This window comes from Besnoitia besnoiti, chromosome I (genome assembly GCF_002563875.1).
Source record: "Besnoitia besnoiti strain Bb-Ger1 chromosome I, whole genome shotgun sequence".
Lineage (NCBI taxonomy): Eukaryota > Apicomplexa > Conoidasida > Eucoccidiorida > Sarcocystidae > Besnoitia > Besnoitia besnoiti.
Window position 1 is genome coordinate 8,125,521 of NC_042356.1, and position 25,370 is coordinate 8,150,890.

The 25,370-nt window shown below is 56.4% G+C and overlaps 3 protein-coding genes across 3 annotated transcripts; all 3 read left to right on the forward strand.

Annotated features, from left to right (window-relative positions):
* Positions 1–2,328: 2,328 nt before the first annotated feature.
* BESB_011390 (uncharacterized protein) lies at positions 2,329–5,157 on the forward strand (the record flags this gene model as incomplete). The annotated part of the gene is made up of 6 exons (XM_029359893.1): positions 2,329–3,064; positions 3,237–3,412; positions 3,832–3,957; positions 4,335–4,398; positions 4,563–4,763; positions 5,048–5,157. 6 exons carry the CDS (start codon positions 2,329–2,331, stop codon positions 5,155–5,157), a joined length of 1,413 nt encoding a protein of 470 aa, XP_029222806.1.
* Positions 5,158–8,719: 3,562 nt separating this feature from the next.
* On the forward strand, positions 8,720–15,357 carry BESB_011400 (uncharacterized protein; the record flags this gene model as incomplete). The annotated part of the gene is made up of 4 exons (XM_029359894.1): positions 8,720–10,801; positions 10,931–11,048; positions 11,354–11,563; positions 11,897–15,357. 4 exons carry the CDS (start codon positions 8,720–8,722, stop codon positions 15,355–15,357), a joined length of 5,871 nt encoding a protein of 1,956 aa, XP_029222807.1.
* A 2,166-nt stretch (positions 15,358–17,523) lies between these two features.
* On the forward strand, positions 17,524–25,076 carry BESB_011410 (uncharacterized protein; the record flags this gene model as incomplete). The annotated part of the gene is made up of 16 exons (XM_029359895.1): positions 17,524–17,679; positions 17,904–18,080; positions 18,284–18,482; positions 18,814–18,980; positions 19,345–19,566; positions 19,843–19,959; positions 20,210–20,389; positions 20,717–20,787; positions 21,406–21,484; positions 22,194–22,463; positions 22,855–22,983; positions 23,267–23,365; positions 23,987–24,077; positions 24,373–24,470; positions 24,577–24,654; positions 24,945–25,076. 16 exons carry the CDS (start codon positions 17,524–17,526, stop codon positions 25,074–25,076), a joined length of 2,265 nt encoding a protein of 754 aa, XP_029222808.1.
* Positions 25,077–25,370: the final 294 nt, after the last annotated feature.

The window sequence follows — 25,370 nt, forward strand, 5'->3', positions numbered from 1 at the left end:
GTAAGCAACGACCTTCAACGTCTGAATGGGCAGTCTAGCTGAGTATTTACTCGTCAGAAGAAGCCTGTAATAATCTCTCACAGAGGTACTGCTTGGACGATGTGGCCTTTCTTACCAGGATCTGAGTAGTCCGTTTCCTCGCTGTTACTGCGAGTGAGAATTCTAGTATTTGTATTCGAGGCAGTATGAATATCATGGCCTTCACTGTGATAGATGTATTTTATTGCTATCATGTTCGTAATACATGGATCGGCATTCCCTTGGCACGGCACTCACACACCGGAGTAATCACAGCCTAGACGCCGACTTTACAATTACGGTCACCACAGCTGAAGTCGTGAATGCATTATCAGATTGTTACTTGCTCTCTGCTCACAAATCTGTAGCATCATTATTGGCGTCCAACATCTAGGTAGCGAAGTACGAGCAGGATAAGATTCTAGTGTTTTTTGTTTGGGAATGATAACATTGTGATTCATTGAGGCATTGAGCCAATGTGAAGAAGATAGAAGACCAACATCTACTCTTCTCAAAGTGCCCAGGGCTGGAAAAGCACTGTCAAACACTGGTCAGAGCGAACCGGCTTGGCAGCAAACCACAGCGTACTCAGCGCAGGGAAGTTTTCTTCTCCAGAGGCTCGACCATCGTCGTCATTATTCGGCAGACCACGCCCTCTAGCGGGATCCGTGAAGATCATCCCTTTTGTGTCCATGCAGCCATAATGCTGGTTATCTTTGTAACTGTTCTACCTAAGTTGTGACTTTGGGGGGGGGGGCACGTCACGATTTCTAGCGCAAGTCGTTCTTTGCCTCCTGCGACACTGTTTTCAGCATATATCCTTCCTTCGTTGCCGCGACAAGACTACGCGTAAGGTAGTCCGCGAGGGGGGGCAGAATAGGAAGTGATGCCATCGGACTCCTGTCCCTCCTCCGCCTCAAGATTGGGATGTCTAAGTTCTGGCCCGATGTGTCGGTTGTTCATCTGTTATCCAAACGTGTAAAGAAATCGTGACAGAGTTCACGAAGTCCCCGCCTGCGCCCGTGTCGTTCTAACAGGCCGACCAGTTTTTGAAAATTAGCGGCCCACACGCAGTCTGGCTCTCGGCCAGGTGATTCCGCAGTTACGAGACACACAGCGGTTATGTGCCTGCTCACGTTTACTGCCAAGTTCATTTCCCGAAATACCATGTCTAATACTGTGCTCCATCTTCCAGAAACTTCAAAGCCGCCGACCGAAAAAGGGTGCTTTCGAAAACAAATTCAAGCAGCGCCCCCCGCACTCCTGCCATATGATTCAACCTTAAAGCTACAAGCGACCAGTTGGTGCTGCATTCCTTGGCGAGAAGGAATCTGATCATGTAGTCGTACTCTGGATCCGTTGAGCCTCCAGCAGGTTTCATCAATTCATTGTCAGCTGCGAGGTAAGATATTTCAGTCGCTGAGACGAGCTGTCCCGAGCGACTCCAGGGTTAGATCGCCGCAGCTTAGGGCAGGGGATGATCTCGGTGACATTCAGGTCCACCAGGCTCTTGGAGGAGGAGAACCCACTGGATCTTTATTGCATCTGCAGAGCAGAGATTCTAGTGTTACGCAAAGCGCGCAAGAAAACAACTGACGCAACGCCAGAACAAACTGCTCAGTTCCCACCGGACGCCACCAACTGCGACGAGCGAATTGTGGCGCTGGGCCACCATTTTTCCCCCGGGTAGAACGTGGCTGACTGCCTCGGCAAAAAGGCGAGTTCTTCCATTTGTTATGTTGCTCGAGTTTTTCCACAGTCCAAATATCCCAAGAAGGTCCTCTGCTGCTTTACCTTGTTTTCACCGGATTCGTTTTGCCCTTGAGACGATTCGAGCAGCTGGAAAGCTTGCTAGCGACTCTAGAGCCGTGTCGATTTGTCGATTGAGCGCCGTGCCCGTTTCCCCATTTTTCCCTTGCAGTTTGACGCACGGTCCGTGTGATCCACACAGCAGAAGAATGCAGTGACGGAAACACGTAAATGCCTTCCCTATCTTCGTGCATAAGGCTTCGCTTGTGTGGACCTTAGCTGACCCGCTTTGCGGATGCCTCTTACTCTGAATGTGACGGTTCGTTCCTACCTGGCGCCACTATGGCGACAGCCGGGACGTACTGTGGGAGCAATGTGTTGCCGCGCAAGACGCGGCCAACCCTGTTGTGGGTTTACGTCAGTTCACTGCTCATTTCCTCAACATCATCGTGGGAAAGTTGTTCCACTGCCACTCTGGCGGCACGCCCTGTGGGTGCTCTCTCGTCCATGACTGCGGAACCACACGCTCGCATCGCTGCAGCACTGCCAGCCTCAAGGAACATGTCAAGGAACATGCAGATTACACGCCACCAGGTCCTAAGTGACGAAGCAGATGCTGCCTCGCGGGCAGCCGCCGCGGGGGTCTCGACCGGCGGGGGACAGGAGGGGATGACGCGAGATACTGCTGAGACAGGCGCTGCAGGCGCTCCACCTCTTTCTTTCGTAGACTCGACAGATGAGGCAGAACCGTCACCCACACCAGCTGTAGCACCGGCCACTGCAACATCGCCGCTGCTAACCTGGCTGCCGAAGCCAGCTCCCCTTCCGAGCCCTCTTCGTGATCTGCCTGTCCCTCGGCTTCCGGAGGTCCCAGCGGTACCGTACGTGAACACAACCACCATACAGTCGCCACTTGTCACGAAGCTCGCGCAGGCCATGCCCTTCCTCAATTTTCTCCCGCCACCTCCGCTTGCTCCCGCTCCAATGGAGGTAATCACCACAGTAGCTCCGGTGCCGGCGTCAACCCAAAACACGGGAACCCCAGAAACTCCTTTGGTAGCTCCGGCGGCCCTGACCAGACAGGTTGCTCAGGCGAATGACCTGTTGTCCCCCCCTGGTGGCGAGGGTCAGGGGGCAGTCGTATCTCCCCAGGTGACTCCGCTGCCGGATGATTCAACTCTCACAACTCCCAATCAAGAGGCCCCCCCGGGGGAAGAGACAGGAGCACCGCCCACGTTCGCAGTTCCCCCGGTTGCCCCCCTACCCGTGGTGTCGTCGGGTATAGTCGTCCCTACAGGTAAGAATGAAGCTACAGCTTCAACCAGCTCTGTCCGATCCGCCGCTGTGGCTTCGCTGGGTGCCTTCTCTGAACGGGACGAATCCGATCTATGGTTACCGCAGCTGTGCTGTCGCGAAGAGTATCCAACTCTTATGCCATCATGGTGTCGTTTGACTTTGACGAATTGCAGTAGTCGGATCAACTGCAACTAAAGCCAGGGGCACCGAGGGCAGTCCGCTTGTGGTCCCGCAAGGGGAGACAGCAGTTGTGGAGGCGAAGCCAAATATCAGTGAGCCACTGGAGGAGAGGGAAACAATGGAAGACACGATCCTTAATCGCAGAGGAGCTGAGCAACCGCCTCCGTCGGTAAGCCACGAGGCCGCTTCAGGGTCTGCCGGTACTGTGCTCCCTGACAGATATATCTGGGTGTTACCCGTCGTTTCTCCGTTTCACATCAACGACCATCTATGAATGCTGTTCGCACTCTGCTTCCACTTGTTTCCCCCACATGCGCCGGTGGCGCCTTTGGTCCCCGTCCCGCGTGCAATGCGCAACATGGCGGCTCGCCGACCAGCATAGTTTATACTACTAATCGAAGCTCGCCCAGTATTTCCAATGTCCGTTGTTTCCATGCTAGCCACTATAGGACGGATTTATACCCACCACGCGATTTGGTTGTTTGTCTTAGGTGCCTCTCGCTTGCGAGTCACAGTGCTACGCTTAAGAGAAGATTCATGACATCTAGGGTTGGGAGCATGCGTATCTGCCCTCCGTGGTGTTTGCAGCCGTCCAACGTCTGCTTTGACCAATGCGACTGTCTGCCCATCGTTCTAGGCAGCGTGACAGTCTTGCTTACTAGCGCTGTATCAGTCCTCGCGGAAGCAATTCTCATGTCTCAGCTGTTTTCCAAGGTAAGCTGTTTCGCAGGGTGGTATTGTAGGGAGATTGCCCTGTGTTGAATTCGTCAGAGCCTTAGTTTGCGTTCCTCAAGGTGAAATTACTGACCAGTTTATTGTCACCGTCGCCTCTCCTTCGTAATAATATGGCAGCCTGCGTCTCGCTTGCCTCCCACAGGTGCAGAGTTGCAGCTATGGTATCGGCCGTTTGCAGCTATACTACTGGCGCTCCGTTCCTCGTCCGCATTCATCAGACGTAGTTTACTCCTTTCATGGTTGATCGTCTTTCCACCAAACTTTTGGGAAAGCGTGTATAGCCTAGCCGCAGAAGCCACTAACTGGTTCAGGTTGGCCAGGCAGCTTGTTTCTTTTTCACTCGTGCCTATGTTTAGGGATTTTTCTCCAAGAATTTCTTCCGGGGCGGTGGTTGGGTTATTCTGCTGTCAGCAAGCCTAGGTGAGTCACCACGTTGAAGGGACATCTTGGCTGGGATCCCGCAAGGGCACGGTTGTCCAAGCCGCACTCAGAGCTCCTGAGGAAGCACACAATTACGACTGTAGTGATCTATGCCATTTCATCAAGGCCCCGCATGTTTGATCTGTGTACTTCTACTGTTTCAGGGCTTGGAGGTGGAGGCTTGTTGGGAGGGCTCGTTCGGTCCTGCTGGACAAGTGCTCTCTTTGCTGGCGGTGGCTTCATGGCATTCGGTGTCTCCGTGGTACTGCTTGGAACACGGGGTGCCTGGATTGGCGCTTTCGGCGGTGCTATCGCAGGCGGCACAGTCGCTGGACTTGCGAATCCAACGCCTGTGTCGGTTACACGTAAGACGAACAGTTTTCTCCCTCCTGAATTCCAACGGTGCAGCAGTCACGAGCGCATGCTTCTACCGGTGCATGTCTGTGTGGCTCCGTGTTCGATTGGTTCGAACTCAAGCGTTTCCTTTGCACCAGAGCAGCGCTGTCAGTGCTGATGGGGTCTTGCCCACTTTTGGAGAGCTCTTAGAGGAACCACAGGGAGCCGCGAGGCTATCTGTCCGTCTTTGCGCCGGTGCCCAGTGTACGCTCCCCGATCCCAAAACTACATGCGTTGTTGATTTTTTCCGCAGTTGGTCTTATCCTCGGATTACTAACCGGCATTGTGACCGGCTTCGCCCCCATACTCACCGGAGTAGAAATGAATTTCCGTTACATACGATGGCGAACTCGAGCCAAGTAGGGACTGGCGGGGGTCTGGTTCTATTAACATATTTTGAAGCCAGCAAGCCACGTGCCTCCGGACAATTCCTGATGCAGCAGCCGGCAGCTAAAACTCAGAACTCAGGCGGGCAAGGGGGGGAAGGGAGGGGGGGACCCAGACCCCGGCAAACGGCGTGTTGCCTGCTGAATCACTCGGCGTTAGGTTTGCTCACGGCCGTGTGTGACGTTTCACACGACTGCCAAGGTGCTGAAACAGCTATTTTGATTGGTCCGTAGTAAGGCTCAGCCAGCTATAACGCAGTTTATGTGATCGTGACGTTGTTTCATTCTTCGTATCTGTGTGCACGTCCTTGTGTGTGCTGAAGCCCTACGGCATCTAACAGGTCCCGCTCGGGAGAGCAGCGGCGAAGCTCGCTTAGTTTCGCTCGACGGGCTGACAGCCCAACAGGAGTTGGTGTGGCTGCCAGCGGGGCGCTTTCTCCAAGAAGCAGTCTCATTGAAGCCGAGGCGCCGGGAATGCCCCGCTCCACAAGCGTGCCGAGTGAGGAAGCACTGGATCCTTACGCCGATGGTGGAGAGCTAGCAGCGTCACGGCTGTAGCGAGGTATATCGCTGGACTCCAGTGGCCCTGCAAATTGTTGAATGCTGAGACATTGCTGTACATAGAGGTTGCCAATTTCTGAGTGAGTCTCCTCAGTTCAGACGAAACAAGCGTTTACCTCTGAGTGCGACTTGGTCCGTCGACTCGTGTGCGCTCTTGCCCGATATAGGAGACAGGCGCCTTAAGTGTATCTATGAGAAGCGTTCTGTGTGCCTCCTTGTTTATTGATGCGTTTGTCGCGGAGCTGATTCACCTTTCTGTAGAGACATGCAACTGTTACCTTTTTGCAGATATATTCAGCTGACACTGCTTGGTTCGGAGTTCTGTTGTTTTCCTGACCTTCGGTATATCCCCGTGAGCAAGAGCCTTTTTTTGTAGAGTGTCAGACTCTGGCCAGAAGGTGTAAAGCAAAGTCACTCCCTGAGTACGTTGTCGTGAAGCTGACCTTGACCCGTAAGGGGGAGCGGCATGCTGAACCGAGGCGACAGATAAAGGCTCCGGTACAGCGGCTGGCTCCTGATTTTACTCTATTCACGTCCGCTCAGAGTGGTCTACAGGTGGCGCGAGGGCTATAGGAAAAGGCACTGCTGACTCTGTGACACGGGAGTTCCCCTCAGCTCTGCGGTGTGACAATGCATCAGCCCCAAGTGACCCAGGCCCAGCCACCCTGCCGCTTTAGAAGTTGTTCCGCGAAGACTACAGGCAGATTTGAAACCTCCTCTCGCTGTCAGGTATACTGTCTTTTGGCTGTAGAGGCCGCACGGAGCTTTGGACGACGTAATCGAGCTTCACTGCAGCACTCTTCGGCTAGTGCTTCACGCGCAGTTATAGATATCGCCTCCGATATTAACTACAGAGAGGACTAAACGCAGAAGCCAATACACACACGGGGTATAACAAGCTTCTGCCTTTCATGCCAGCAACTCCGCTCTGCCTTCTCTCGAGGACGCTCTAGCTGGTCCGTGGACGGCGGCGCAGCCTGGGCCCCGACGTTTATCGCTCCCCCTCCCCGCCCATCTGTGCCTCCTACGAGGAAGAAAACGTTTCTTTGGCCGTGTACGAGCTCTGCCTTACCCTGGATCAAAAGACTTCAGTACTAGTCGGCAGCATCGCACTAAACTGTCAGTGTCCAAAAAACGAGAAAGTTGTCTTTTCGGAATTCGGCAGTAGGGGCTGCCCCGATGCTCTGACTTGCTGGACGGAGCAGTACCATCCCGCATAGCCATATCAATAGCGCCTTTGACCTTAGAAATGTGGTGTCACGGAGCAAGAGTGCAACCAAGTTCTCCAGCGAATGGGGGGTCAACCGCCATCGTTTGACGGGAAAGACCTAGACGACAGGGCAGCAGACGTTGCGTGCCTGGCCTCAAAGCACCGAAGACAGCACGACCTCTGGCTACACACCACCAGACAGCAGGCGTCTTGACTGCTGAACGAGACCCTGCCCCTCCCCGCCCCCTCCCCTCGGTGACGTTTCCTTCTTGCTCTGGGGATTTGTCGATGCTTCTGGATCTAGCTTACGTCTCGGCGGAGGAAATTCCAAGAAAATCCTGTCCCGTTTTCAGGTCGTGGTATCCGTCATTTTATCGTCGCTCGCCACCAACGTACCGTGCCAGTGGCAGCGTTGGCAAAGTGGCCGTGCCGACGAAAAACAGCAACGGTCCTCGGCAGCTTTGCGGAGATTTTTCACGGGCGTAGGGTCGCGTTCAGCGACCTTTTCTTGGCTGGTTGACTTTCCACTCGAGCATAACAAAAACAGACTGCTCTGCCGAATCATGTGTGGTACCGCTCTCGGTTTGCAGAGCTCCTACACAGTTCTCCGGGTCGCGCTTTCCCCGTCAAGCTGCTGCCCTCGCTCACTCTCGCTTTGGCACTCCGGCCGTCACGTGAGCTGGCGGTAGGCGGCGAAACAGTATGATTTTCCCGGGAGGTTCTTCCTGCGGCTGCTCGTTAGCACCACTTTTTTCAAATCTTTTCCCTCGTTGAGTGTGTTGCGTCTTGGACGCCAACGTTACAGGCGGGTCGTTCATTGCCTCCCCCCATTGCCCCCTGGCTGAGTGACCTTCAACGCCCTGGGCAGCTCATCCGCGGATATAGAGGCAACTCTGACATGTTCCCACTCACATGAAAACGGCTTTTCCTCTCCAGCTAGCACCGGAGACAAACTTCACTCAGGAAAGCCACCCTTACGGGCCCCGCCGGCGGCCCGTAAGTCATGTCGCTAGTTTGGTTCTTGATGTGTCCCAGCGCGTGCTGGACAAGTGCTCCGCCCACTGCGGCGATTGCCCTTTTTCAACGAGCCCTTTTCGTCCAAAGGATTAGGAAAATGGCCTTCCCCTCGGCTTGACTGCTTTCTTCACCATTTCTTACGCTGTCCTGTCTCCCCGTCCGACCGCTTTCGCAACCGTCCACTGCTCTCGACCCTACAGGCAACCCCCCCCTCGTTTTAGTTTTTCACACTGTTGCCTTTCACCAGTTCACGTGTTACCCCGGGCGCCAGCACTGTCTCAGGGCCTAGGAATCCGCCTTATGACTACCGTTTTCCTTCGACCCTATTCCGTAATCGGCATCTAGTTGCTGGTCCTCTGAGAATGCGGCCCTCCTCTGACCCGCCATCTCACGTTCGTTTCCTCTTCTGTACCGAGTGCAGGCGCCGCGCGGGCGTCTTCATTTCTGTGTCGGGTTCCTGTCCTCCACCTTTTTGAGGGAACCGTGAGGTCACCGCTGGGAGTTAAAGCCGGCCTTAGACTCTCGTCGTCCAAGCTCCACGGGCCCTGCCACGTCTGGAGGCGGTCGTTGGTCTCTGCGGGCCGCGTGAGCGACACATTTCTAACCTGTAGGCTGTATTCTGTTTACGCCTTCCTCTGCAGGAAGTGCAGGCCCTATGGCATCCTTGTCTTCGTCGTTGGAGGGGGTAGCCCACACGCTGTCTCTCCCGCTCTCCGCGGAGCATGGTGGTGGCCTGGGCGAGGTCGGCGGTATGGCGGCGCCGGTCCCAGGCCAGTCAGACTCGACGGCCTCGGTGGTAAGCCGCGGGGGCGGTCCCGTGTCTCTTCCCGCTCTAGGTACCAGCCCGCTGCCTGAGAGCACAGCCTTCTCGCTGAAGAGCTTTCTGCTGGACGAGGAGATCAAGCTTCAGCAACAGAGGCTCCAGCACATGCTCCAGCTGCGCCAGCAGCAACTCGATCAGCACAACCGCGCTCTCCTGGAGCAGCAGCTGCATCAAAAGGAGTTGTTGCTGGAGCAGTATCTTCTCGAGCACCAGAGCAGCCGCTCCGCCCTCGCACCTGCCTCCCCGACGCATGTGGATGAATTTCTCTCTCCCCTCCAGCATCCACGGCAGATGCTGCCGGTCGCGATGCCGCACGGCGCCCCCAGTCCTTTATCCTGTCTCCCGCTACTTCAGCAGCAGGCCATGGGCGAGTTTGGCGCTGCGCCTCTGTCTCTTGGCGTCTCTCCGTCGTCCCTGGCGGAGACTTCGTACTGTGAGCGGGAGGCTGCGCAGCTGGGTCGAGAGCCCGCCTCCCCCGCCCAGGGGCAACTCGGAACATCCCAGACAGGGACGGATTTCGCGTGTGGTCCTCTTCGTCCTGTCTCACCAGGTCTTACGGTGAATGCCCCTTTGCTGGGCTCTTCTTCCCCCGGAGGGGGGTGTCGTGTACCTTCCGCGGAGAAAAGTCCCCCGACAGAGAGCGCCCCGGCTGGCCAAATTGCCCCAGGGGCTTCTCTCCAGCCCCTCGGGGGGACTGCGTCACCTGCAGGCCCGCCGCACGATATGTCGCACCAGAGGGACTACACTAGCAAGGCCTCAGTTGATGAAGCTGAGAACTCTTCCCGGAGGAGAACCTTGTCAGTTGCGAAGCTGCGCGCAGTCTCCAGCGCGAGAAGCTGCCGCAGCGCGAGCGGCCGCGCGACTCCAGCTTCGACACTTCACTGCCCAGCTGCCTCCCAAGCTGCAGGGGCAGCGGAGCAGAAGAAGGAAGGCGAGAAAGCCACGCCTGTGAATAAAAGCCCCACACGGCTTGACCTGAGCATGGCCGTCTACCAGAGAATGAAGACAGTCGACGTGCAGCGAGGGACAGAGTCATCCGTGTTGGAAGAGGTGGAGGACCTCCTGTTGAGGGGCGCCGGTTCTCCGTATACAAGGAAAGGTGAAACCGGCAGCCTCAGTCACGCGTGCAGCGACCCCTCTGCATCCGGCGCAGGCGGGCGTTCAGCGCAGACGGAATTCTTCGATGACGGAGCGCTGCCCGAGAAGGCGCTCTCTGTGTACCCTGAAGGGACGGGTTTCGGGGAGTTGAGAAGCGAGGCGTCCAAGTTGCAGATTCTGGCCGAGAAGCTGCAGGCGCAGGAGGAGGAGAAGAGAACGATGCAGGAGGAGAGTTTCCAGGTTGAGCAGCTGCTGAAGCGTCAGTACTACCAAGACATGCAGAAGAAGAACGCGGAGAATGAGACCCTGAAGAAGCAGCTAGATTGCCTGCGTGAAGAAGTGAACGCTCTAAACCGCCATCTATCCGCGACACTCCAAGACAAAACGCACCTTGAAGATGCCCTCTCTCTGGCGCAAGATGCCCTAACGCATGCAGTAGACAGCATGGTCTTTTCCCCCCGGTCTCCGCCGTTGCCTCATTCGTCGGCCCCCGCGCTCGGTGTGATGCCGCTTCCTCAAATTACGGCTCAAGCAGAGAGAAATTCCGCAGGCCGCGACGACGGTGGAAGATCCCCTGCAGGCGCGGAAGCAGAGGAGACAGCGAGCCGCGCGGCTATGTCGCCGGATTCGGTCTTCTCTCTAGAACGCGTCCGGCTGCAGGCGGAGGCGGCCGCTGGCGGCGTTAGTGAAGACTCGCGCAGTGTCGAAGCGAGAGACGGCCACCCCTCCAAGGCGAAGGGGCTGTATGGCCCAGACAGCGCGGCGGAAGAAGGAGCCAGAGACAGATTTGCCGACAACGGCTGGACGCAGCGCGGCGACGGACTGTGTGCACGGCTGGAGACCTTGATGGACCGTCTAGGCGAAGCTGTTGGCAATCTGGACACGAGCAAACTTGATTCCAGCGACGAAGAGGTAATGCATTCAGAAAATGAGACAGCACTCCCTGTTTTTCGGTTCTTCCAACCTCCAGCGACGAACACACCCTCGCGCTCGCATCATGTGTCGGTGAAGCGGCGTCTTTCGCTGTTGCATTCTCTTTAGGCTGTGAAGGCGTCGCTGCGTGACACATGTGAAACATGGAGTGCGGGCATGCGCTCTTCGCTCCTGGAGGAGAATGAGGCCCCAGGGCCTGGTTCAGCAGGCCAGCACCCCCTAAGCGGTAAGGGTCGTTCTGAGTCCGAACAATTCTTTTCTTGAATGGTTCTTGTTTCAGTTCACACGCGTTTCCAGCTAGACTGGATTCGAGTTCTTTCAACGCAGTCGGAGGATCTACCGAAGTGCGCCCTCGGCTGTGAGCAGTTATCCGTGTAGCGCTTCGTGTGCGCGGGGCACTGTCTGTGTGGATGTCTGATATACTTTTCCTTCGTGGCAGGCTCCACGCAAAGGAAGCGTGGGGTCGTCACGGTGTTTGCCATGGATCCCCAGTTTCGTGCGTGCGGCCGGCTCTTTTTTGTCCCTTTGCAGGGTCTACGCCCGTCACCTCGCCGCCTGGTGCCCAAGGCGAGAGGCCCGGCTTTCTGTCTGCGGCCGTCGGAGAGCCGTGTGCCGCTGCCGGAGGGGAGAGGGGGGACGCAATCACTGAAAAGCAGCTGCATCAACTCAGAAATGAAGTCACCATTCTGAGACAAAAGCTCCAGGTCTTCACGGGCGATGTTGCCGCGGTGCAGAAAAGGCGTAAGCGAAAATATACCAGTGTCGAAACGGGACAGAGTGACAGGCTCATGGGCGACCTTTCTGTTTGTTCACGTCAACAAGGGAAGGTTAGCAGAGAGATGTGCAGTTCTGCAAGGACCGAAGGGGTGCTTGCCTTCACAGTCGGTTGAACCTTTAGTCTCCGGAAGGCAGATATGGAGGTGGAGCTCGCTCATGTGTTGCCCTTTCGTTATGCCAACTGAGGGAGAGGGCAAAGCGTCTCGGTCGTCCTCCCTTCGACGTAGTTGCTGCGTTAAAAAGCTTTCTGGCTTCGCCGGACTCTCCGTGGCTGTGTGTGCTGTCTTTGCTTGTCAGACCGTACGAGCCGAGAGCATATCGGAGGCCCAGGCGCGGGTAGCGTCAAGGAAGTCGACAAGAAGATGTCCGCAGCAGATCGGCCTCTCCTTCAGAAACTGGATGAGCTGCAGAAGCTGAATGAGCACCTGCTCTTAGACAACACCATGCTGCACCAACTCTGTAACAGTCAACTGTCGCCTGTGTTTATGTCTTCCGTCGCAAACACGAAACTGGCTAGCCCGGGCTCGCCAGCCTCGTCATCAGGGGGTCCTATGCGCCCGTGGATTACTCCGCTCTTGTCTGCCTCGCAAATTTGCACTCCGCTGCTACATCCCTCCGTGGTGCTGCACTCGCCTCTCCCCGCTGCGACCTCGCCCCAGCACTGCTACCCTCTCTCTGTTTCGCCAGCTGGCGCGGAGATGGACGCAGGAAAGCGGGGTATAGCCGCGCATCCGGTCTCTTCAGGTTTGCGAGAAAGGATCACAAGCTCCACGGTCCTCCCTGCGCCCACCACCTCGTCCAACGTTTCTAGCCGGAGCGCCTTCTCAGTGCGTCCCCTGGCCCCCAGCAAGTCTTTTGCTTCTGCCAGCTCGCAGTCTCTTTTTGCTGTGCCCTCTGCGGAGAAACAGAGGCCGCAGGGCTCCGGCGCGCTGCCTCACCCCGCCCTGCGACGCGGCTCTCAGGAGCGAGTTACCGCTACAAAGAGCGGCGGCGCGTTGGAAGGCGCGAAGAAGGCGCCTGGGAGCGGTGAGCCGCTCCAGCGAGAGAGGAAGGGGAGCCTCGTGCTCGCCCAGGGGCTCAAGGCGCACGAGTTGCGGGTTCACGCAGGCAAGGCGTCGCGAGAGAGTCAGAGCTCCACGGATCAACGCGAGTCGGAGACTGTCTCGAAACCGGCAGAGGGGCACGGCGACGATCGTGGCGCAGCGCGCCAGCCCAAGGCAACAGGAGGGGGCGCCGCTGCGCGCCGGCAAATGGCGCCGTCGCACTCGCAGCCGGTGCTCGTCTCGAGAGGCCGTGAAACGCGAGGCATTCGAAAGGGGTTTCCTGCTGTGCCGAGAAAGCAGGGGAGCGACCTGACTAGAGGTCCAGAACGCGAGATGAGCGGGGCGTCGCTCGCCGGGCTGCCATATCTCCCGGGCGACAGCGAGGAAGGCCAGCGTTTCCCCGCAGCGGGGGGGAAACGGGGGGACCTCGCGGCTGGAGGAGGGCGACACCAGACTGGAAAACACGCGCAGAAAACCGCACTCCCTCGGCGGATTGTCCAGCCATCTGTCTCCGCGGCCGAGCTTCCTCCCCTTCGCCAGGCAGCCGCGAGCCACGTTGTACCAAGAGTTGGGCGAGGCGGAGACTTTGGCTACGCCGTCCTTTCGCCCTGCGCGAGTCTGCCTCCGCGGGTGGTCAGCAGCGGCGCTCGCAGTCTCACGCCCTCCGGCATGCTGAGCCGCGGCGCCTCGGCTGCGAGCCCCGCCGGCGTTAAAAGCGTGCCGCCCAACAGTCCTGACCTGCGGGCGCGAGCAGCCCTGGCGGCGGTGACTGCAGTCGGCGGCCCGCCGATCTCGCAGGTCTCTCCGGGCCGCGCGGCTGGGGCGGCGCATCTGGCTGTTGTGGGTCGCGGCTATGCTGGCCTAGGCGCGGTGCACAGCACGACCGGCGCAGTGTCTCCGAAGGTGTTCCAGCGAACTGCCAAGCGAGGCGACGAGACGAGTCGCAGCCGCAGGTCGCAGGGATCCGCGCAAGCGAGCTTCCTTTGGATTGATGGAAGTCGGAGCGTCCCCCTCGTGGGCCGAGAGAGCGTCGGCTGCGTCTCGCGAGCCTCGAGCGAAGCGGAAGACGGTGCCCGCAGCCGTTTCGACCGCGCGTGGCAGGCTGATGTTGCCAGCACGGCGAGGGGGAGCTCAGTGGAAGCCGCATGCGTCGGTCTCCACCCCTATCCACAGTTTCCTCGAAGGTCGCTCTCAACGCAGAGAGTGTTCGCTTCAGCGGTCTCGCCTCGGGGAGTAGCGACCCTCCTGGCGGGAGAGGCGCTGTCGCCCTCGTGCGCCGCTGTGCCGAGTGCTTACTATCCGGTCGCCGGCGGAGGCACTCCTTACTACTACTACGCGTCTGACGCCGCGGGGCCGCAGGTCGTGCAGAGCGGCGCGACGTGCGTGCAGGTGTCCACAGCCGTTCCCAACTCCGTCATGAACCTCCACTCCGTAGGGTATTCGAATCCCGTCATTAGCACCCCCATGTCCGCCAGTCCGCTTGAAAACGGCCACTGGAGCGGTGCTCCAGGAGGAGGAGGAGTTCTAGGCGCGCCGGCGATGGCTTTCGTGAATAAGGCGCACGCGGGGTCCGGTTCGCGCAGAAGCGCTGCCGAATCCGAAGGCGACCTCTCTCGAAGTTCTCTCTCCGGTTCAGACACCGTCGGCGCTCAGTCGCAAGGCCAAGCGAGAAGCTACTCCCCGGCGGCAGCGGGAGTTCGTGGCAGCGGGAAGCGAGAGGGGCGGAGACTCGTGCGTGGCGCAGGCTCTCGTGAGCTGTTCCGGGATGGAAGCGGGCTTTTCGCTCGAGCGCCCGCGACGCTAACCCCGTCTGTGCGAAGTAAATCTGTGCCGAGAGTCGGTTCAGCTTCTACCCAGTCTTCACTGCTGAAGAGCTCGCGGTCGACTTCCTGGACAGCGGAGGCGGCCCCAGAGGGTGCCGTAGGCGAGCCAGATGCAGGGTCGAGTCACGCCGCGTCCACGGCGTCTAAACGTCGAGGCGTGTCTCCCGCCAGTCGCGTCTTCCGGCCTTTAGCGGCCATCACGTCTTTCTTCCAGCAGCAGTTCCCGGGGCTCAGTCGGGCAGCAGATGCTGTCGGCTCGTCGCCGTCGGGAGCGCGAGATGATCAGACTGCGATCCGAGGCCGTAGCTTGACGTCGCCAGTGAGAGGGAAGGTGTCTCTCTCCTGCGGCGTGACAGGGATGTGGCAACCGGAATCCAAAATGATGCCCGCTGCCGGGTCGGACGACTCAGCGCCTCCGGTTCGGGCGGGGCGAGCTGCCTCGATGACTGCAGTTGCGCAGGCCCAGCCAGCAGACAAAGACGTGGGAACCCGCCTAAGTCCGCTACAAGTTCCGCCGGCGCAGGACGCAAGCTTCGGACAGGCTCGGAGCATCCGCTGTGAACCGGGGTTTCTGTGGTCAGCAAATGGAGAGAAAAGCGCATTCAGGCGCCGCGACCTCGGCATTAGCAGCACAGCAGCCAGCCGCACCAGTGGCAACAGTGTCAGGCAGCAGAAGCCCTCCCTGTGCGGCATGACAGTGCTGTGCGATGTCCCATTTCTTCAGCATTCATCCGCGCATCTCTTGTGTGGGGAGGCAGCGTCTCAAGGTTCACTCATCTCCACACCGAAAAGTGAATTCGATGTGGCGGATCGCCGCATGTGCGCTCCCGGCGGGAGGCTGCCTGAGCGCGTGGTGTCCATGTCAGCTCTGCACCAAATGCATGTGCGGTGAGATTCTGAGTGAAAAGCAGCCGCAGCAGCGACGCCAGTGGACTGCAGCTTTGTCAAACATGAACTCTCGGGTTGGGAGAATTGAAGAGCTTTTGCAAAGACGGCCTGGAATAGCGCATGCCATCTGGATCGCTTGCCGGGATTAGGTGCAAGCGAGGTTGGACCTGCCGGCATCCGAAGGTCGGATTTGTTGGCGTTCCATCAGGCTTTCTTCCACACTCGCCCGCCTTCTCACGAGTGAATCAAACCTCTGTGTTGTCTCAAGCTCGTATTCGAAAGCCGGAGCTCAAAATGGGAAGCTCCATAGGCCGCGACGCCCGTGGGAAGTCCGGCTGGCGTGTTCACGCGTGGTGACCATACAGATTTTCGGAAGATAACGCTTGGCTTTTCATGTTTTAGCATAACGGTGCGGGTGTATTTGCACCGATGACTCAAAGAGGCACGCTAGGAGTGGCTAAATGTGTCATTTGGCAAGCAGTCTCCCGCGGGCACTCTTGCCGGTACGAGGAAACACGTAAACGACACTTTCAGCGTCAAGTTGTCTGGCGGCAGCATGAGCTGCATGATGCTGCAACGGAAGGTCATGCGCAGACACGCGACGCAACTGTCTAAATGCGAAGGAAGAGTGCCGCGCACATTTACGCGATACTGGAATGCTCCAGTTTTGCCGTTGCTCAGTAACTCTCCACTAACTTCCCTCGCGCGCATTTGAACAAGGGATCATCTGTGAAGCATTGCACTGTTCAATGTGCGAGACACTGGACGAGAGGATTGTAAGCCAGAAACGCACCTACCGTCGATGCCGCGTTACCAAGGAGAGGAGAAACTTAGAGAACAGGAGGCGCCGTTCCAAGTAGCACCGAGCGAGTTTCTTGTCGCTGGCAGGTATCGTGGTGGAGTCCCGGCCCCTGTGGCTGTGTCAGAAGTGGGCTGTATAGCAGAGAAAGAGCCCTGACAGAGCTCGTGTGGCTACCTTCTGCGCGCTCTTTCTAAGTTCAATAACATTGGGGCACTCTCCTGGCTCATATGGGAATTCTGGTCTGCCAATCTAAGTGGAAACCGGAGCACCTGAAATCGCTGGCAGGGCCAGAGGCACACCGGCAACGGGTACGCAGCTTGTCACACTGACCCTCCGGAGAGGCGCATGGCCATGTCAGACGATGCTTGCTTATATTCCGAATCATTAGAATATTCGCTCTGCTCAGCGTTCTACAGTTACAGTTTTCGGTCATTCGCACAACAGAGAGGTGTTCAAAGTGTGCAGGGACCACATGCACGAGCATCTCAGGTTGTGTTTGCGGCGGGAGGCGCAGATTTCTTCATCTCGATGCCGGCTCAATAGGCACCGGCAACACAGCGGGCCATCCGCCAGAAAGGAACGACCTGGTTAAACATGACTTGATCACATGGAAACATGTTGCCCGCTGCGGTCGACAAATGGCGCTGCACATCAACGACAAGTCTCGTTTTGCTTGGAATCGCAGGAGCTTCGAGAGGAAAATCTCGGTAATATACTTGTGCTTCCTCTCGGGTAACTATGCTCCCCGTACGCTTTCAGAGCAGACAAATATATTTTCATATGGACAGCAGAGACGTCTAAGCTACACAATTTTCCTTGTGGTTGCATGCAAGAAAACAGTCGGGCCCCTCGTCAGTGACGCCTGAAGCCCCTGCTACCTCTAGCCCTCGCCTACAGAGCATGAATGCGGTGCTTTCGACTCGAAGAATAGCATTCATGTGCGCTGCCTGAGAGGTTTAGGGGGTCCTCTGCTTTAAAGATCGTCGCGGTGGAGACCATGAATTATTTTCGATGTTGGTACGATGAATAACGGAGACGAGAGAGACGAAGAGGCCCGTGCGGCCGGGCCAGGTGAGGCTCTAGACTCGCACGAGATGATACAAGTGGCGTTGGTTTCCAGACGTTTCCCTGGGTAGAGCAGGGCCCGAATGGGCGAGTCGAGTTCAGACATCCTGTCATTCGGAACTCTCTTCCACGCATAGCCCTCCTGGCTGCTGAAACCCTCGGGGTGGCTGTATGCCGTGTGTGTATACGATCGTGTATGCAGAGCCCGCCACGGAGGGTGCCGGGCTTATGCCTGCTGATCACCCAGTGCTCGAGCGAGTCCAGCAGACGCTTTTTAACCAGTTGTCCTCACAACTAAAAGCTATGCAACTCGAATACGCGGAAAAAAAAGACAAGGATAAGCGCCTGGGGCGCCTGCACGAGGAACTAGCTCTTCGCTTGTATAGCACCCAACAGGAGTTGCATAAACGGCAACAGAACTTGGAGGAGATGGCTACTGTCGAAGATGAAGTGAAAGCAGTATGAAAACCGAGGAGACTATTGTCTCTAGTGGCTTACTGAAGAAATATTGGTTGAACAAGTGAAAGACGCTGTACGGCGGCAGAGCGCATACGACACACATAAAAGGGGGGATTGAGCCAATGAGTTGGTCACTCAAACGAGTGATGCTTCACCGGTGGATCAAATATTTCATGCAGTAAAAACTCCAGACAGCAAATCCCGTGTGTGCGTCGTCCCCACAGAAAAGAAAACATGCAGAAGCAACGTTAGAGCAGGGCATCAAAGATCTGCAAGCTGAGCAAAAGGAGCTTGACGGATACGTGACTAAGCTCAGCAATGCCCGACGTGAGCTCAACGAACTGAAGTTCACTCTGCGTCAAGCGCAAGCATACAACGAACAGCTAGAGGCCGATATCAAGGTAAATGAAGGGCCTCTCACTCGGGAAACTCTCACCCTCGATGCGCTTGGAGGGTGTTAAGAGATCTCTCGCAAAGTCAGCAAGGCGACAGCAACTAGAGCTTCCCATGCAACGGAACCGCTATACATGAGGAAACCACCCGACCTCCTCCTCGAGTGACTCAGAGCAGTGTTAATTGCTCACCCTTTTGCCGGTGTCCGCAGCTCAAACGTAGAGAGACTTATAAGGAGCATGCCACGCTGGAGAAGCGGGAGACGGAGAAAATGCACCAAGATTTCTTGATCGACGGTCTAAAGGAAAAGATACGGGACCTCAGCGATCAAAAACGCATGTACGAGTCTCAGGCCGCTGCCCAACAAACTGAAATCGAAGCTGCCAATGCTGCGCTCCGAGAGGCCCAACGTACGGTTGCCTAGTATGCAGAGCCGGGGACGATCGCAGCCATGTGCCGAAAGACGAAAATCAGCGCGCCCGCTGCTGTTGTTCTCGCCTGTCTTTGTTTTCTTCCGTTGTCGCGATACTTCGAAGGCGGGACGCGACAGGCTCAGCCGTCACGGTGTACCTGCCTGCGCGCTGGGGGCTGCAGATCGGCGATCGTCGTGCAGAGAATTTTGCACATAAATGGCTGACAGCAGCTACCACTCCACACAGAATGACAAAGTGTTTTCCAGTGTATGGCTGGCAGCGGACTCGTATGGCAAACTATAGCGACGCTGTGGCGACTGTCTCTCAGACGAGATAGAAACCATCGCAGCAGACAAGCAGCGGCTGCTGCAGCAGTGGCGCTCTAGTGTTGTTGGCATGCAACGCCGAGAGGAAGCTCTGCACGCCATCAAGCAAATGGTCAAACAACAGGAAGAGAAGGAATTGAATATCGAAGCGGAGATGCGAGACGTGCAGGTGCGGCGCTTACATTGCGCATTTGTCGCCGCCTCACAACTTAAACCGGTTCCGTCATGCTTCGCCACAGGTGGAGTCGCTCCGAACGAGTCCCCCGGTAGTTGAGCCGCCGCTAGCGAGTCCTCTACGCTGCTACGAAGAGGTCGATTTTTAAAAATGCACGCGGTTCATCTACAGCTGGCGTCAGCCGCCTGGATGAGGGTCTACGCGCCGTCTTTACTTCACCCTCTACGTCCTCCTAAAGGGCATTTCACGGAGCTGCATATCCATTCTGCTATTGCACAACTTCTAAACGCGTTTTCAGAAGTACGCGAAGATAGCGATAGACTCGGCAACCCCGGTACTATCATGCGGTCATGCGTAGGCAACGATACGAGAAACGCAGGAGCAGAACGAAAACCTAACGGCGAAGCACAACACACACACAAGGCAGCTGGAAACGATACAGGTGCAAATTGCGAACGTTGAGAGGGACGTGGAGATGGCGGAGAAGCAGAACAGCCTCGTCCAGAAATCCGTCCACCATACCCTTCAGGAAGGATTAAGAGCAGATGTGGCAGTTTCTCAGTTGCGTAATCAAGTGAAGGTGAGCTGCTTGTTTCATCGCACTGGGTTTAGGGTTTAGGACGCTGGTAGGTCGCGAATAAGAGCAGCATATTAATTTATTTTTCGCCATGCCGCAAGTCCCCTTTGCGCGGGGGGTGCAGGGATTTGGTTTTCCCGGAGATGCGATCTTCCGACTAGGCTTCCTCCGTTTTTCCGGCGCCGTTTTAGAGCGGGCACATTTCCGCGGTATCCAGGCGCGACTTCGCCCTCGTGGCGTGGCCTACTTGTGAGTCCCTTCTAAGGTTTGTGATTGCAGCTCGTAGAGAATAGTATCAAGAAAACAAGTCAGGAGAACACGGCGCTCAACGACCAGGTCGTGGCGCTGCTTTCGAATCAATCTACACTCAATCGCGCAGCAGCGAATGCGTCGAAGGTTCGTTTACCTAAGCGTCAGCTGAGCAGTTGCACCAGTGGCAGCGTGGGGAAAGAAATAGGCTCTCGGCAAGATGCCTCATTTCCCTAGCGCAAGATAGGGATGACGCATTCCTCCACACTGAACGGCGGAGTTTCCTGTATCCCGCTGGGAAATGGCCGCGCAGACACACAGAATGGGGGGGGGCGAGTGCCCCAGAACGACAGCCGAGCAAGCGGTTTTTGCCCGCGAGTTCTGTGTGGTGAGACAGCGCGCGCAAAAACTCAACGATCAGTGCAAAAGGAAAGAGGAGGAGTTTGAGCAGGTTCAAAATGACACTGTTCGGAAGAGAGTCGAAACGCTGGAGCTTAAGGCTCAGAATACAAGCCTCAAGGCGAACCTCAAGCGTGTTCAGCAAGCGCTGGCGGAAAAAGAGAAACTCATCGATCAGGTTAGACTTTGCCGGCATTCACTGCAAAGCGGCAGGCACACAAAGGGTTGTGCATCACAGCAGTAGTTGACCTGTGGGTAGAAGGCTAGTTGCCGCGTCAAGTGTGGAGTCTGGAGCCAAAGTGAGGGTCGGTGAAAGAAGCTGTGCGCAACCCTGGGCGTCTTTTTGCGGGCGGGTACGGAAGGGCAAGAAGCACCTGTAGACGCGTGAACCGAACGCACGCGGAGGCTGTAGTACCTCTCTCGAATCAACAGCTCGCAATTGAGCGCTAAGGACCTCTGGCCTTTCAACTCCTACGCGTCTGCTCTGGGGATTGACGTGCTTCAGTACGAAGCTGAGATCAAGAAAGGACACATAGAAATTGACAAGAAGCAGGAACTCGTCGAGAAACTCAACAAGTGAGACTCAGAGACACAGTTTCTTACGAGCAACCCGGAGAAAAGCCATTTTCAAAGGACAGCGGCGTTGTGGTTGTAATCGGTTACTTCATCCAGTAGATGATACACATCGTATTTCTCATGGGATCTCTACGGTCAGCTCGGGGAAATCCTAGGCACTCGTGAAGACAGACCGTCTCTGTGACTCCGTAGATATATGTCAAACTGACGCGCTAAATCACTAACTTATCGTGGCGTTTCGCTCGCAGCACAGCCGACACAGGCGATCATCCACGATGCTGTCTGCGGCAACCAAGGCAACACCGGCCGCACTGTGGATGAGCTGCGCCTGTCCTCCGTGTTGTTGTTTCTAAACCCCGCAGGGCGCAGAGATACTGCGCTTGTCGTGTTGCTGTGGTGTACCCTCTGAGCGGCTCTGGGGCCCACAGAAGGCCTCTTGATCAAGCGCGGGTTCTAAGACTCCCTTCTTGTTCGCACATTGAGGCATCTGATTGTTTCACACACATTCGCTTTGCTTCGGAAAGAAGCATCAGACCTACATCCGCACACGTTATGTAGTAGAGGGAAAAGGTGCGAGTGTGTCAGCTATGCTCCCGCCCCGCTGATTCCGTCCCTCAGGGAATACGATGAACGAAGGTCAACTTTCGACGATGACAGCACGGGGCCCCTGGAGGCCAAAATTAAGAACATGAGGTGTGTAGCGCTTGTTTTTGAGGTCCTTGTGATAAAGGTTTGGCGCGTGACGTCCAGATAACGTCGATAGAGTTCCCATGCTCATGCAGCGCTTCGCAGAACGGCCCTCCTCTGCGGAAAGAGGCGCGCGTGATGAGCGGCGAGAGGCTACCGTGTTTCGCATGAGAGAAACAATACCGTCCCGCCGCTCACTGAGACGTGGCCTACACTATTTGTTTTGCGCGTGCGCAGGAGGCAGATTGGCTCCAAGAGCAAAGAGGGCGCGGATTTGCAGAACATGTGGATGAAAAAACAAACCGACCTCATTATAATTCAAACCAATACATCGAACTTGGAGGAAGAGGCGAGTTGCCCAACGGCACAGGCGTGTCCACAGCTAACGCGCGGAAACCCGTCGAAATCTTGCTTGGTCACTCAAGGAGTGCACGTGAAGTCTGAGATAAAGTAGCTATAGTCTTCATGAGCTATGCCGCTTCCATGTGAGCGCTCGACGGCGATGATTTACTTCTTCTAGCAGGCCGCCAGTGCCGCCCCCCCTCTTGTGCTGATTCAAGACTCGGCGCCAATCTCGTGTCCAGCCACCTGACCCAATTGATCATAAACATACTTTGCAGTTATAGCCAGCCCGGGTTGTTGGTGGGTTCCGATGGCAAAGCCTTCGTGCTCTTCCGCCGACGGCCCCTTTGCCTCGTGTGTTGATGCTGCCAATCTAGATTTCGGCGAAAAAGGACGAGCAGCTCATTTCGCAGCAGAAGCGCATTAGACTCACATCTGCAATTGCTCTCAATTCTAAAGAGATTCGGGAAATGCAGACTGCAATAAAGCAAATGCGGACAGACATGAGCCGGGTGAACCAAATCATCGTCAAGAAAGTCGAAAAACAACAAGTATACGAGAGGGAAACCCAAAGTCTGACCCACGACTTTGACCTCCGGATGGCTGAGCATCAAAAAGTTGAAGCGCGCCTGGCGGAGACTGTACAGGTACCAGTCCGGACTGCCGCCGGGGGCACGCAAGTATTAACTTGCACACGGCCAGAGAGAGCCAACACAAGATGAGGGCTGCGGACGTCCGTGTAATTTGCATCGAAGCTCTATAAACTACCCTGCAGCGGCGCTGGGCTGTGGGAGGCGGCAGCGGGATACTTCAGCTGCGTAAGAAGGCTTAAATACTTGGTGTTTAAGATAGCACCGCTGGTGCGATTCGCTGTGTAATCCGGTTGGAGCCCCTCGCCTTCAGCTGTGGCTAAAAAGGCTACTAACAAACTCGAGCCACGACATGAATTTCGAGTCAAGGAGGAAACCCGCCGAGCTGCTCGAGGGCGCGCGCATGGTGCCACTTCTTCGTCGAATTGAGCCTGCCTTTTTTGCGCAGAGCATCCGCGATGAAAAGTCAAAGCTTGAGGAGGAACTCGTGGAGGCTGAGAGGCAAATCATGCTGTGGGAACGGAAAATCTTCCTTGAGAAAGAGATGCACGAGGCCTTAGATCCGGCCGTCGGGCAGGTGAGGGGCGCTAGGCATATCTACACCTGGCTCGTTGCGCGGTGACGTGAGCTTTGTTGGTCTTTGCTCTGCGCGAAGCTGAATATCTGCACTTCGCCTCCAAACGATCCGGAGCGCATGGCTTGACGCCGCGTAGTATCGGTTCAAAAAGCTGGAAAAAATTCACAGTGAAGGTGGCTGTACAGTGCATTGACCTCGGGACGCCCCGGGAGGCGGATGCCTCATGGAGCTCGTGGAGCCCGACGCGTTCGTTGCTGCCTACTCCGGTCATTGTCACTGACAGAGCGAAGTGATGTCTATGAGGAAAGAAATCCATCGCATGCAGCTCCGACTAGAGCAGCTGAAGAAATGTCAAGAGCAAATGCTCAGCGAGATGCAGCGAGTAAGCCTGACCCTGACCCATGCTTCGCAGCGAGCCCCGAGAGCTTCGCTGTAATTCGTTGCCGTCGACCAGCGCCTAGAAAAGTTAGACGGGGCCCGCTCAAAAAGACCCTTTTCAAACGCTATAATTCTGCGTCACGAGGCAGGGATTTGAGACAGACGAGCGAATGCTGACCTTTTGCGTTCGCTTTGCTTGATAAATGCCGCGCAGACGATACAGAAGCGGGAATTCATTCAGCTGAAGAACGAGCCGCGGCAGAAGACTGGGAACGATGCCCACACCAGGGTGTCTCTTGACAGGCAGTCTTCACTGTTGAAGCAGAAACTTAAGCACGCTCAAGGTGTGGCGCATCGAAAGTGAAGGGACACTCACTAGTGTGCACTTTAGCTCAGCGATGGCAACAACACGAGGGGAGAAGTCGCCGAGTTTGATAGTCGCTGGCGCGTGCGGCGTGCACCTTTCCTCATACAGACAGCTCAACGAAACTTGACGAAGATATCCAGTTGTTAGTAAAGGAGCTCACGGAGGTGCGTCGACCGTTAATACAAGGCTCTGTCGTTGTTTGGTGCAGCACAACCGACAATGGTGCAATGTCGTTTTGTGTTGTCCCGTGCCGTTCAGCTGCATGTCCAGCTGCAAAACGTTTGGGAAGAGGTAGAGAAAACAAGGCGCGAGACGTGCAGTCTGCAGACAGAGACAGCTCAGCTGAGAGGTTTGTCCTTCGGAGCTCCTTCACAATATTTCCGCTCTTGCGTGGCAGCGCCGGCTAATTTGCTCGCAGCTGCTGGCTGTAATTGATCTGAGAAAGGGCCGAGGCACGGCCGTTAAGCACACTAACGATCAATTGCCCAGGTGGCGACGGGTTCATTGAAAAGAGTCACAGATCCGGTTGCCTATGGTTTCTTCATCCTTCTGAAGTGGAGTGGCATTCTGTATGTCTGCGACGGTTGGCGGGCTCTTGGTACCTGCGGCGCGAGCTTCTCTCTGTGCGTGTCTTTGGTCCCCAGTCAGACGTGCGCTGAATCTTGCTTGCATCCTCCAATATCAAAAGCTGGTCAAGCGGCTTCAGGCAGCCACAGAAAGAGACGCCTGTGCTCCACTGAAAGTGAGTCGCGCGCCGTGGTGCTCGATGCTGTCGCACCGAATACACCGGCTCGCTCTGTCACAGGAGAGCTTCTGCTGTGCGAGCTTCTGCTGTGCGCGGTGAGCAGGCGTCTACCATCGCAGCGATCAAGAGAGTGCGGAATGACGCGAAAAGCCTGGCAGAAACGCTGGATCGTCTAAGAAAAGTGAGGCGACACGCGTTCCATGCCGCGGTTCTCCGGCTTTGCCATGCATGTCGCGATGCGGAAGCTGCAGAACTTACGGGGCGCACGCATCCACTCAGAGGACGTGTCTAATCTTGGGCAGAGAACACACTACGGAACGTGGAAAGTCGAAGGCGTTTGTCTGCGGCGCGGCGGTCGGCAAATCGCGATTCAAGACAGCTCACCTTGTTCGCCTCTGAGCCACGAGGAGTCCCAGCCCGGTGGCGCCTTGTGCTTCTTATCTTTTCTAGGTGCTTGCTTTTTCTTTCCAGGAATGCCCTGAACTTGAGGTTCTCTTTGACACATTCTACGAATGGGCAGCGGTGATCAGTGCTGCGGCGATGCCCCCGCTGCCAGCGAGTCAGGTGTGTGAGGAGGTACGCAACTGGAGACCAAACTCGTAGGTTGGGACCCCGCTGCGGGAGACTTCGCCCTTGCCGGGGATCGCTAGTTAAAACTGATCCTGATAGCATCGCGTCGCTAGAAACTGATAAAGACGTTGACTCTGCCTGATCGTGCTGCGAAGAGGGCAAACGAATTGGAGGCTTCCGGTGTCGCACTGCGCTGGCGAGAGGGTTCCCCTGCCCCTCGCATTTTTTTTCTTACATGCGAATTTGTCAAAGACCAGCGTCTCACTCTCACCCTACGTGAGCGCGGACCGGCGAGAAAAATCGCGCCGAGTGCCCGACGCAGCCGGC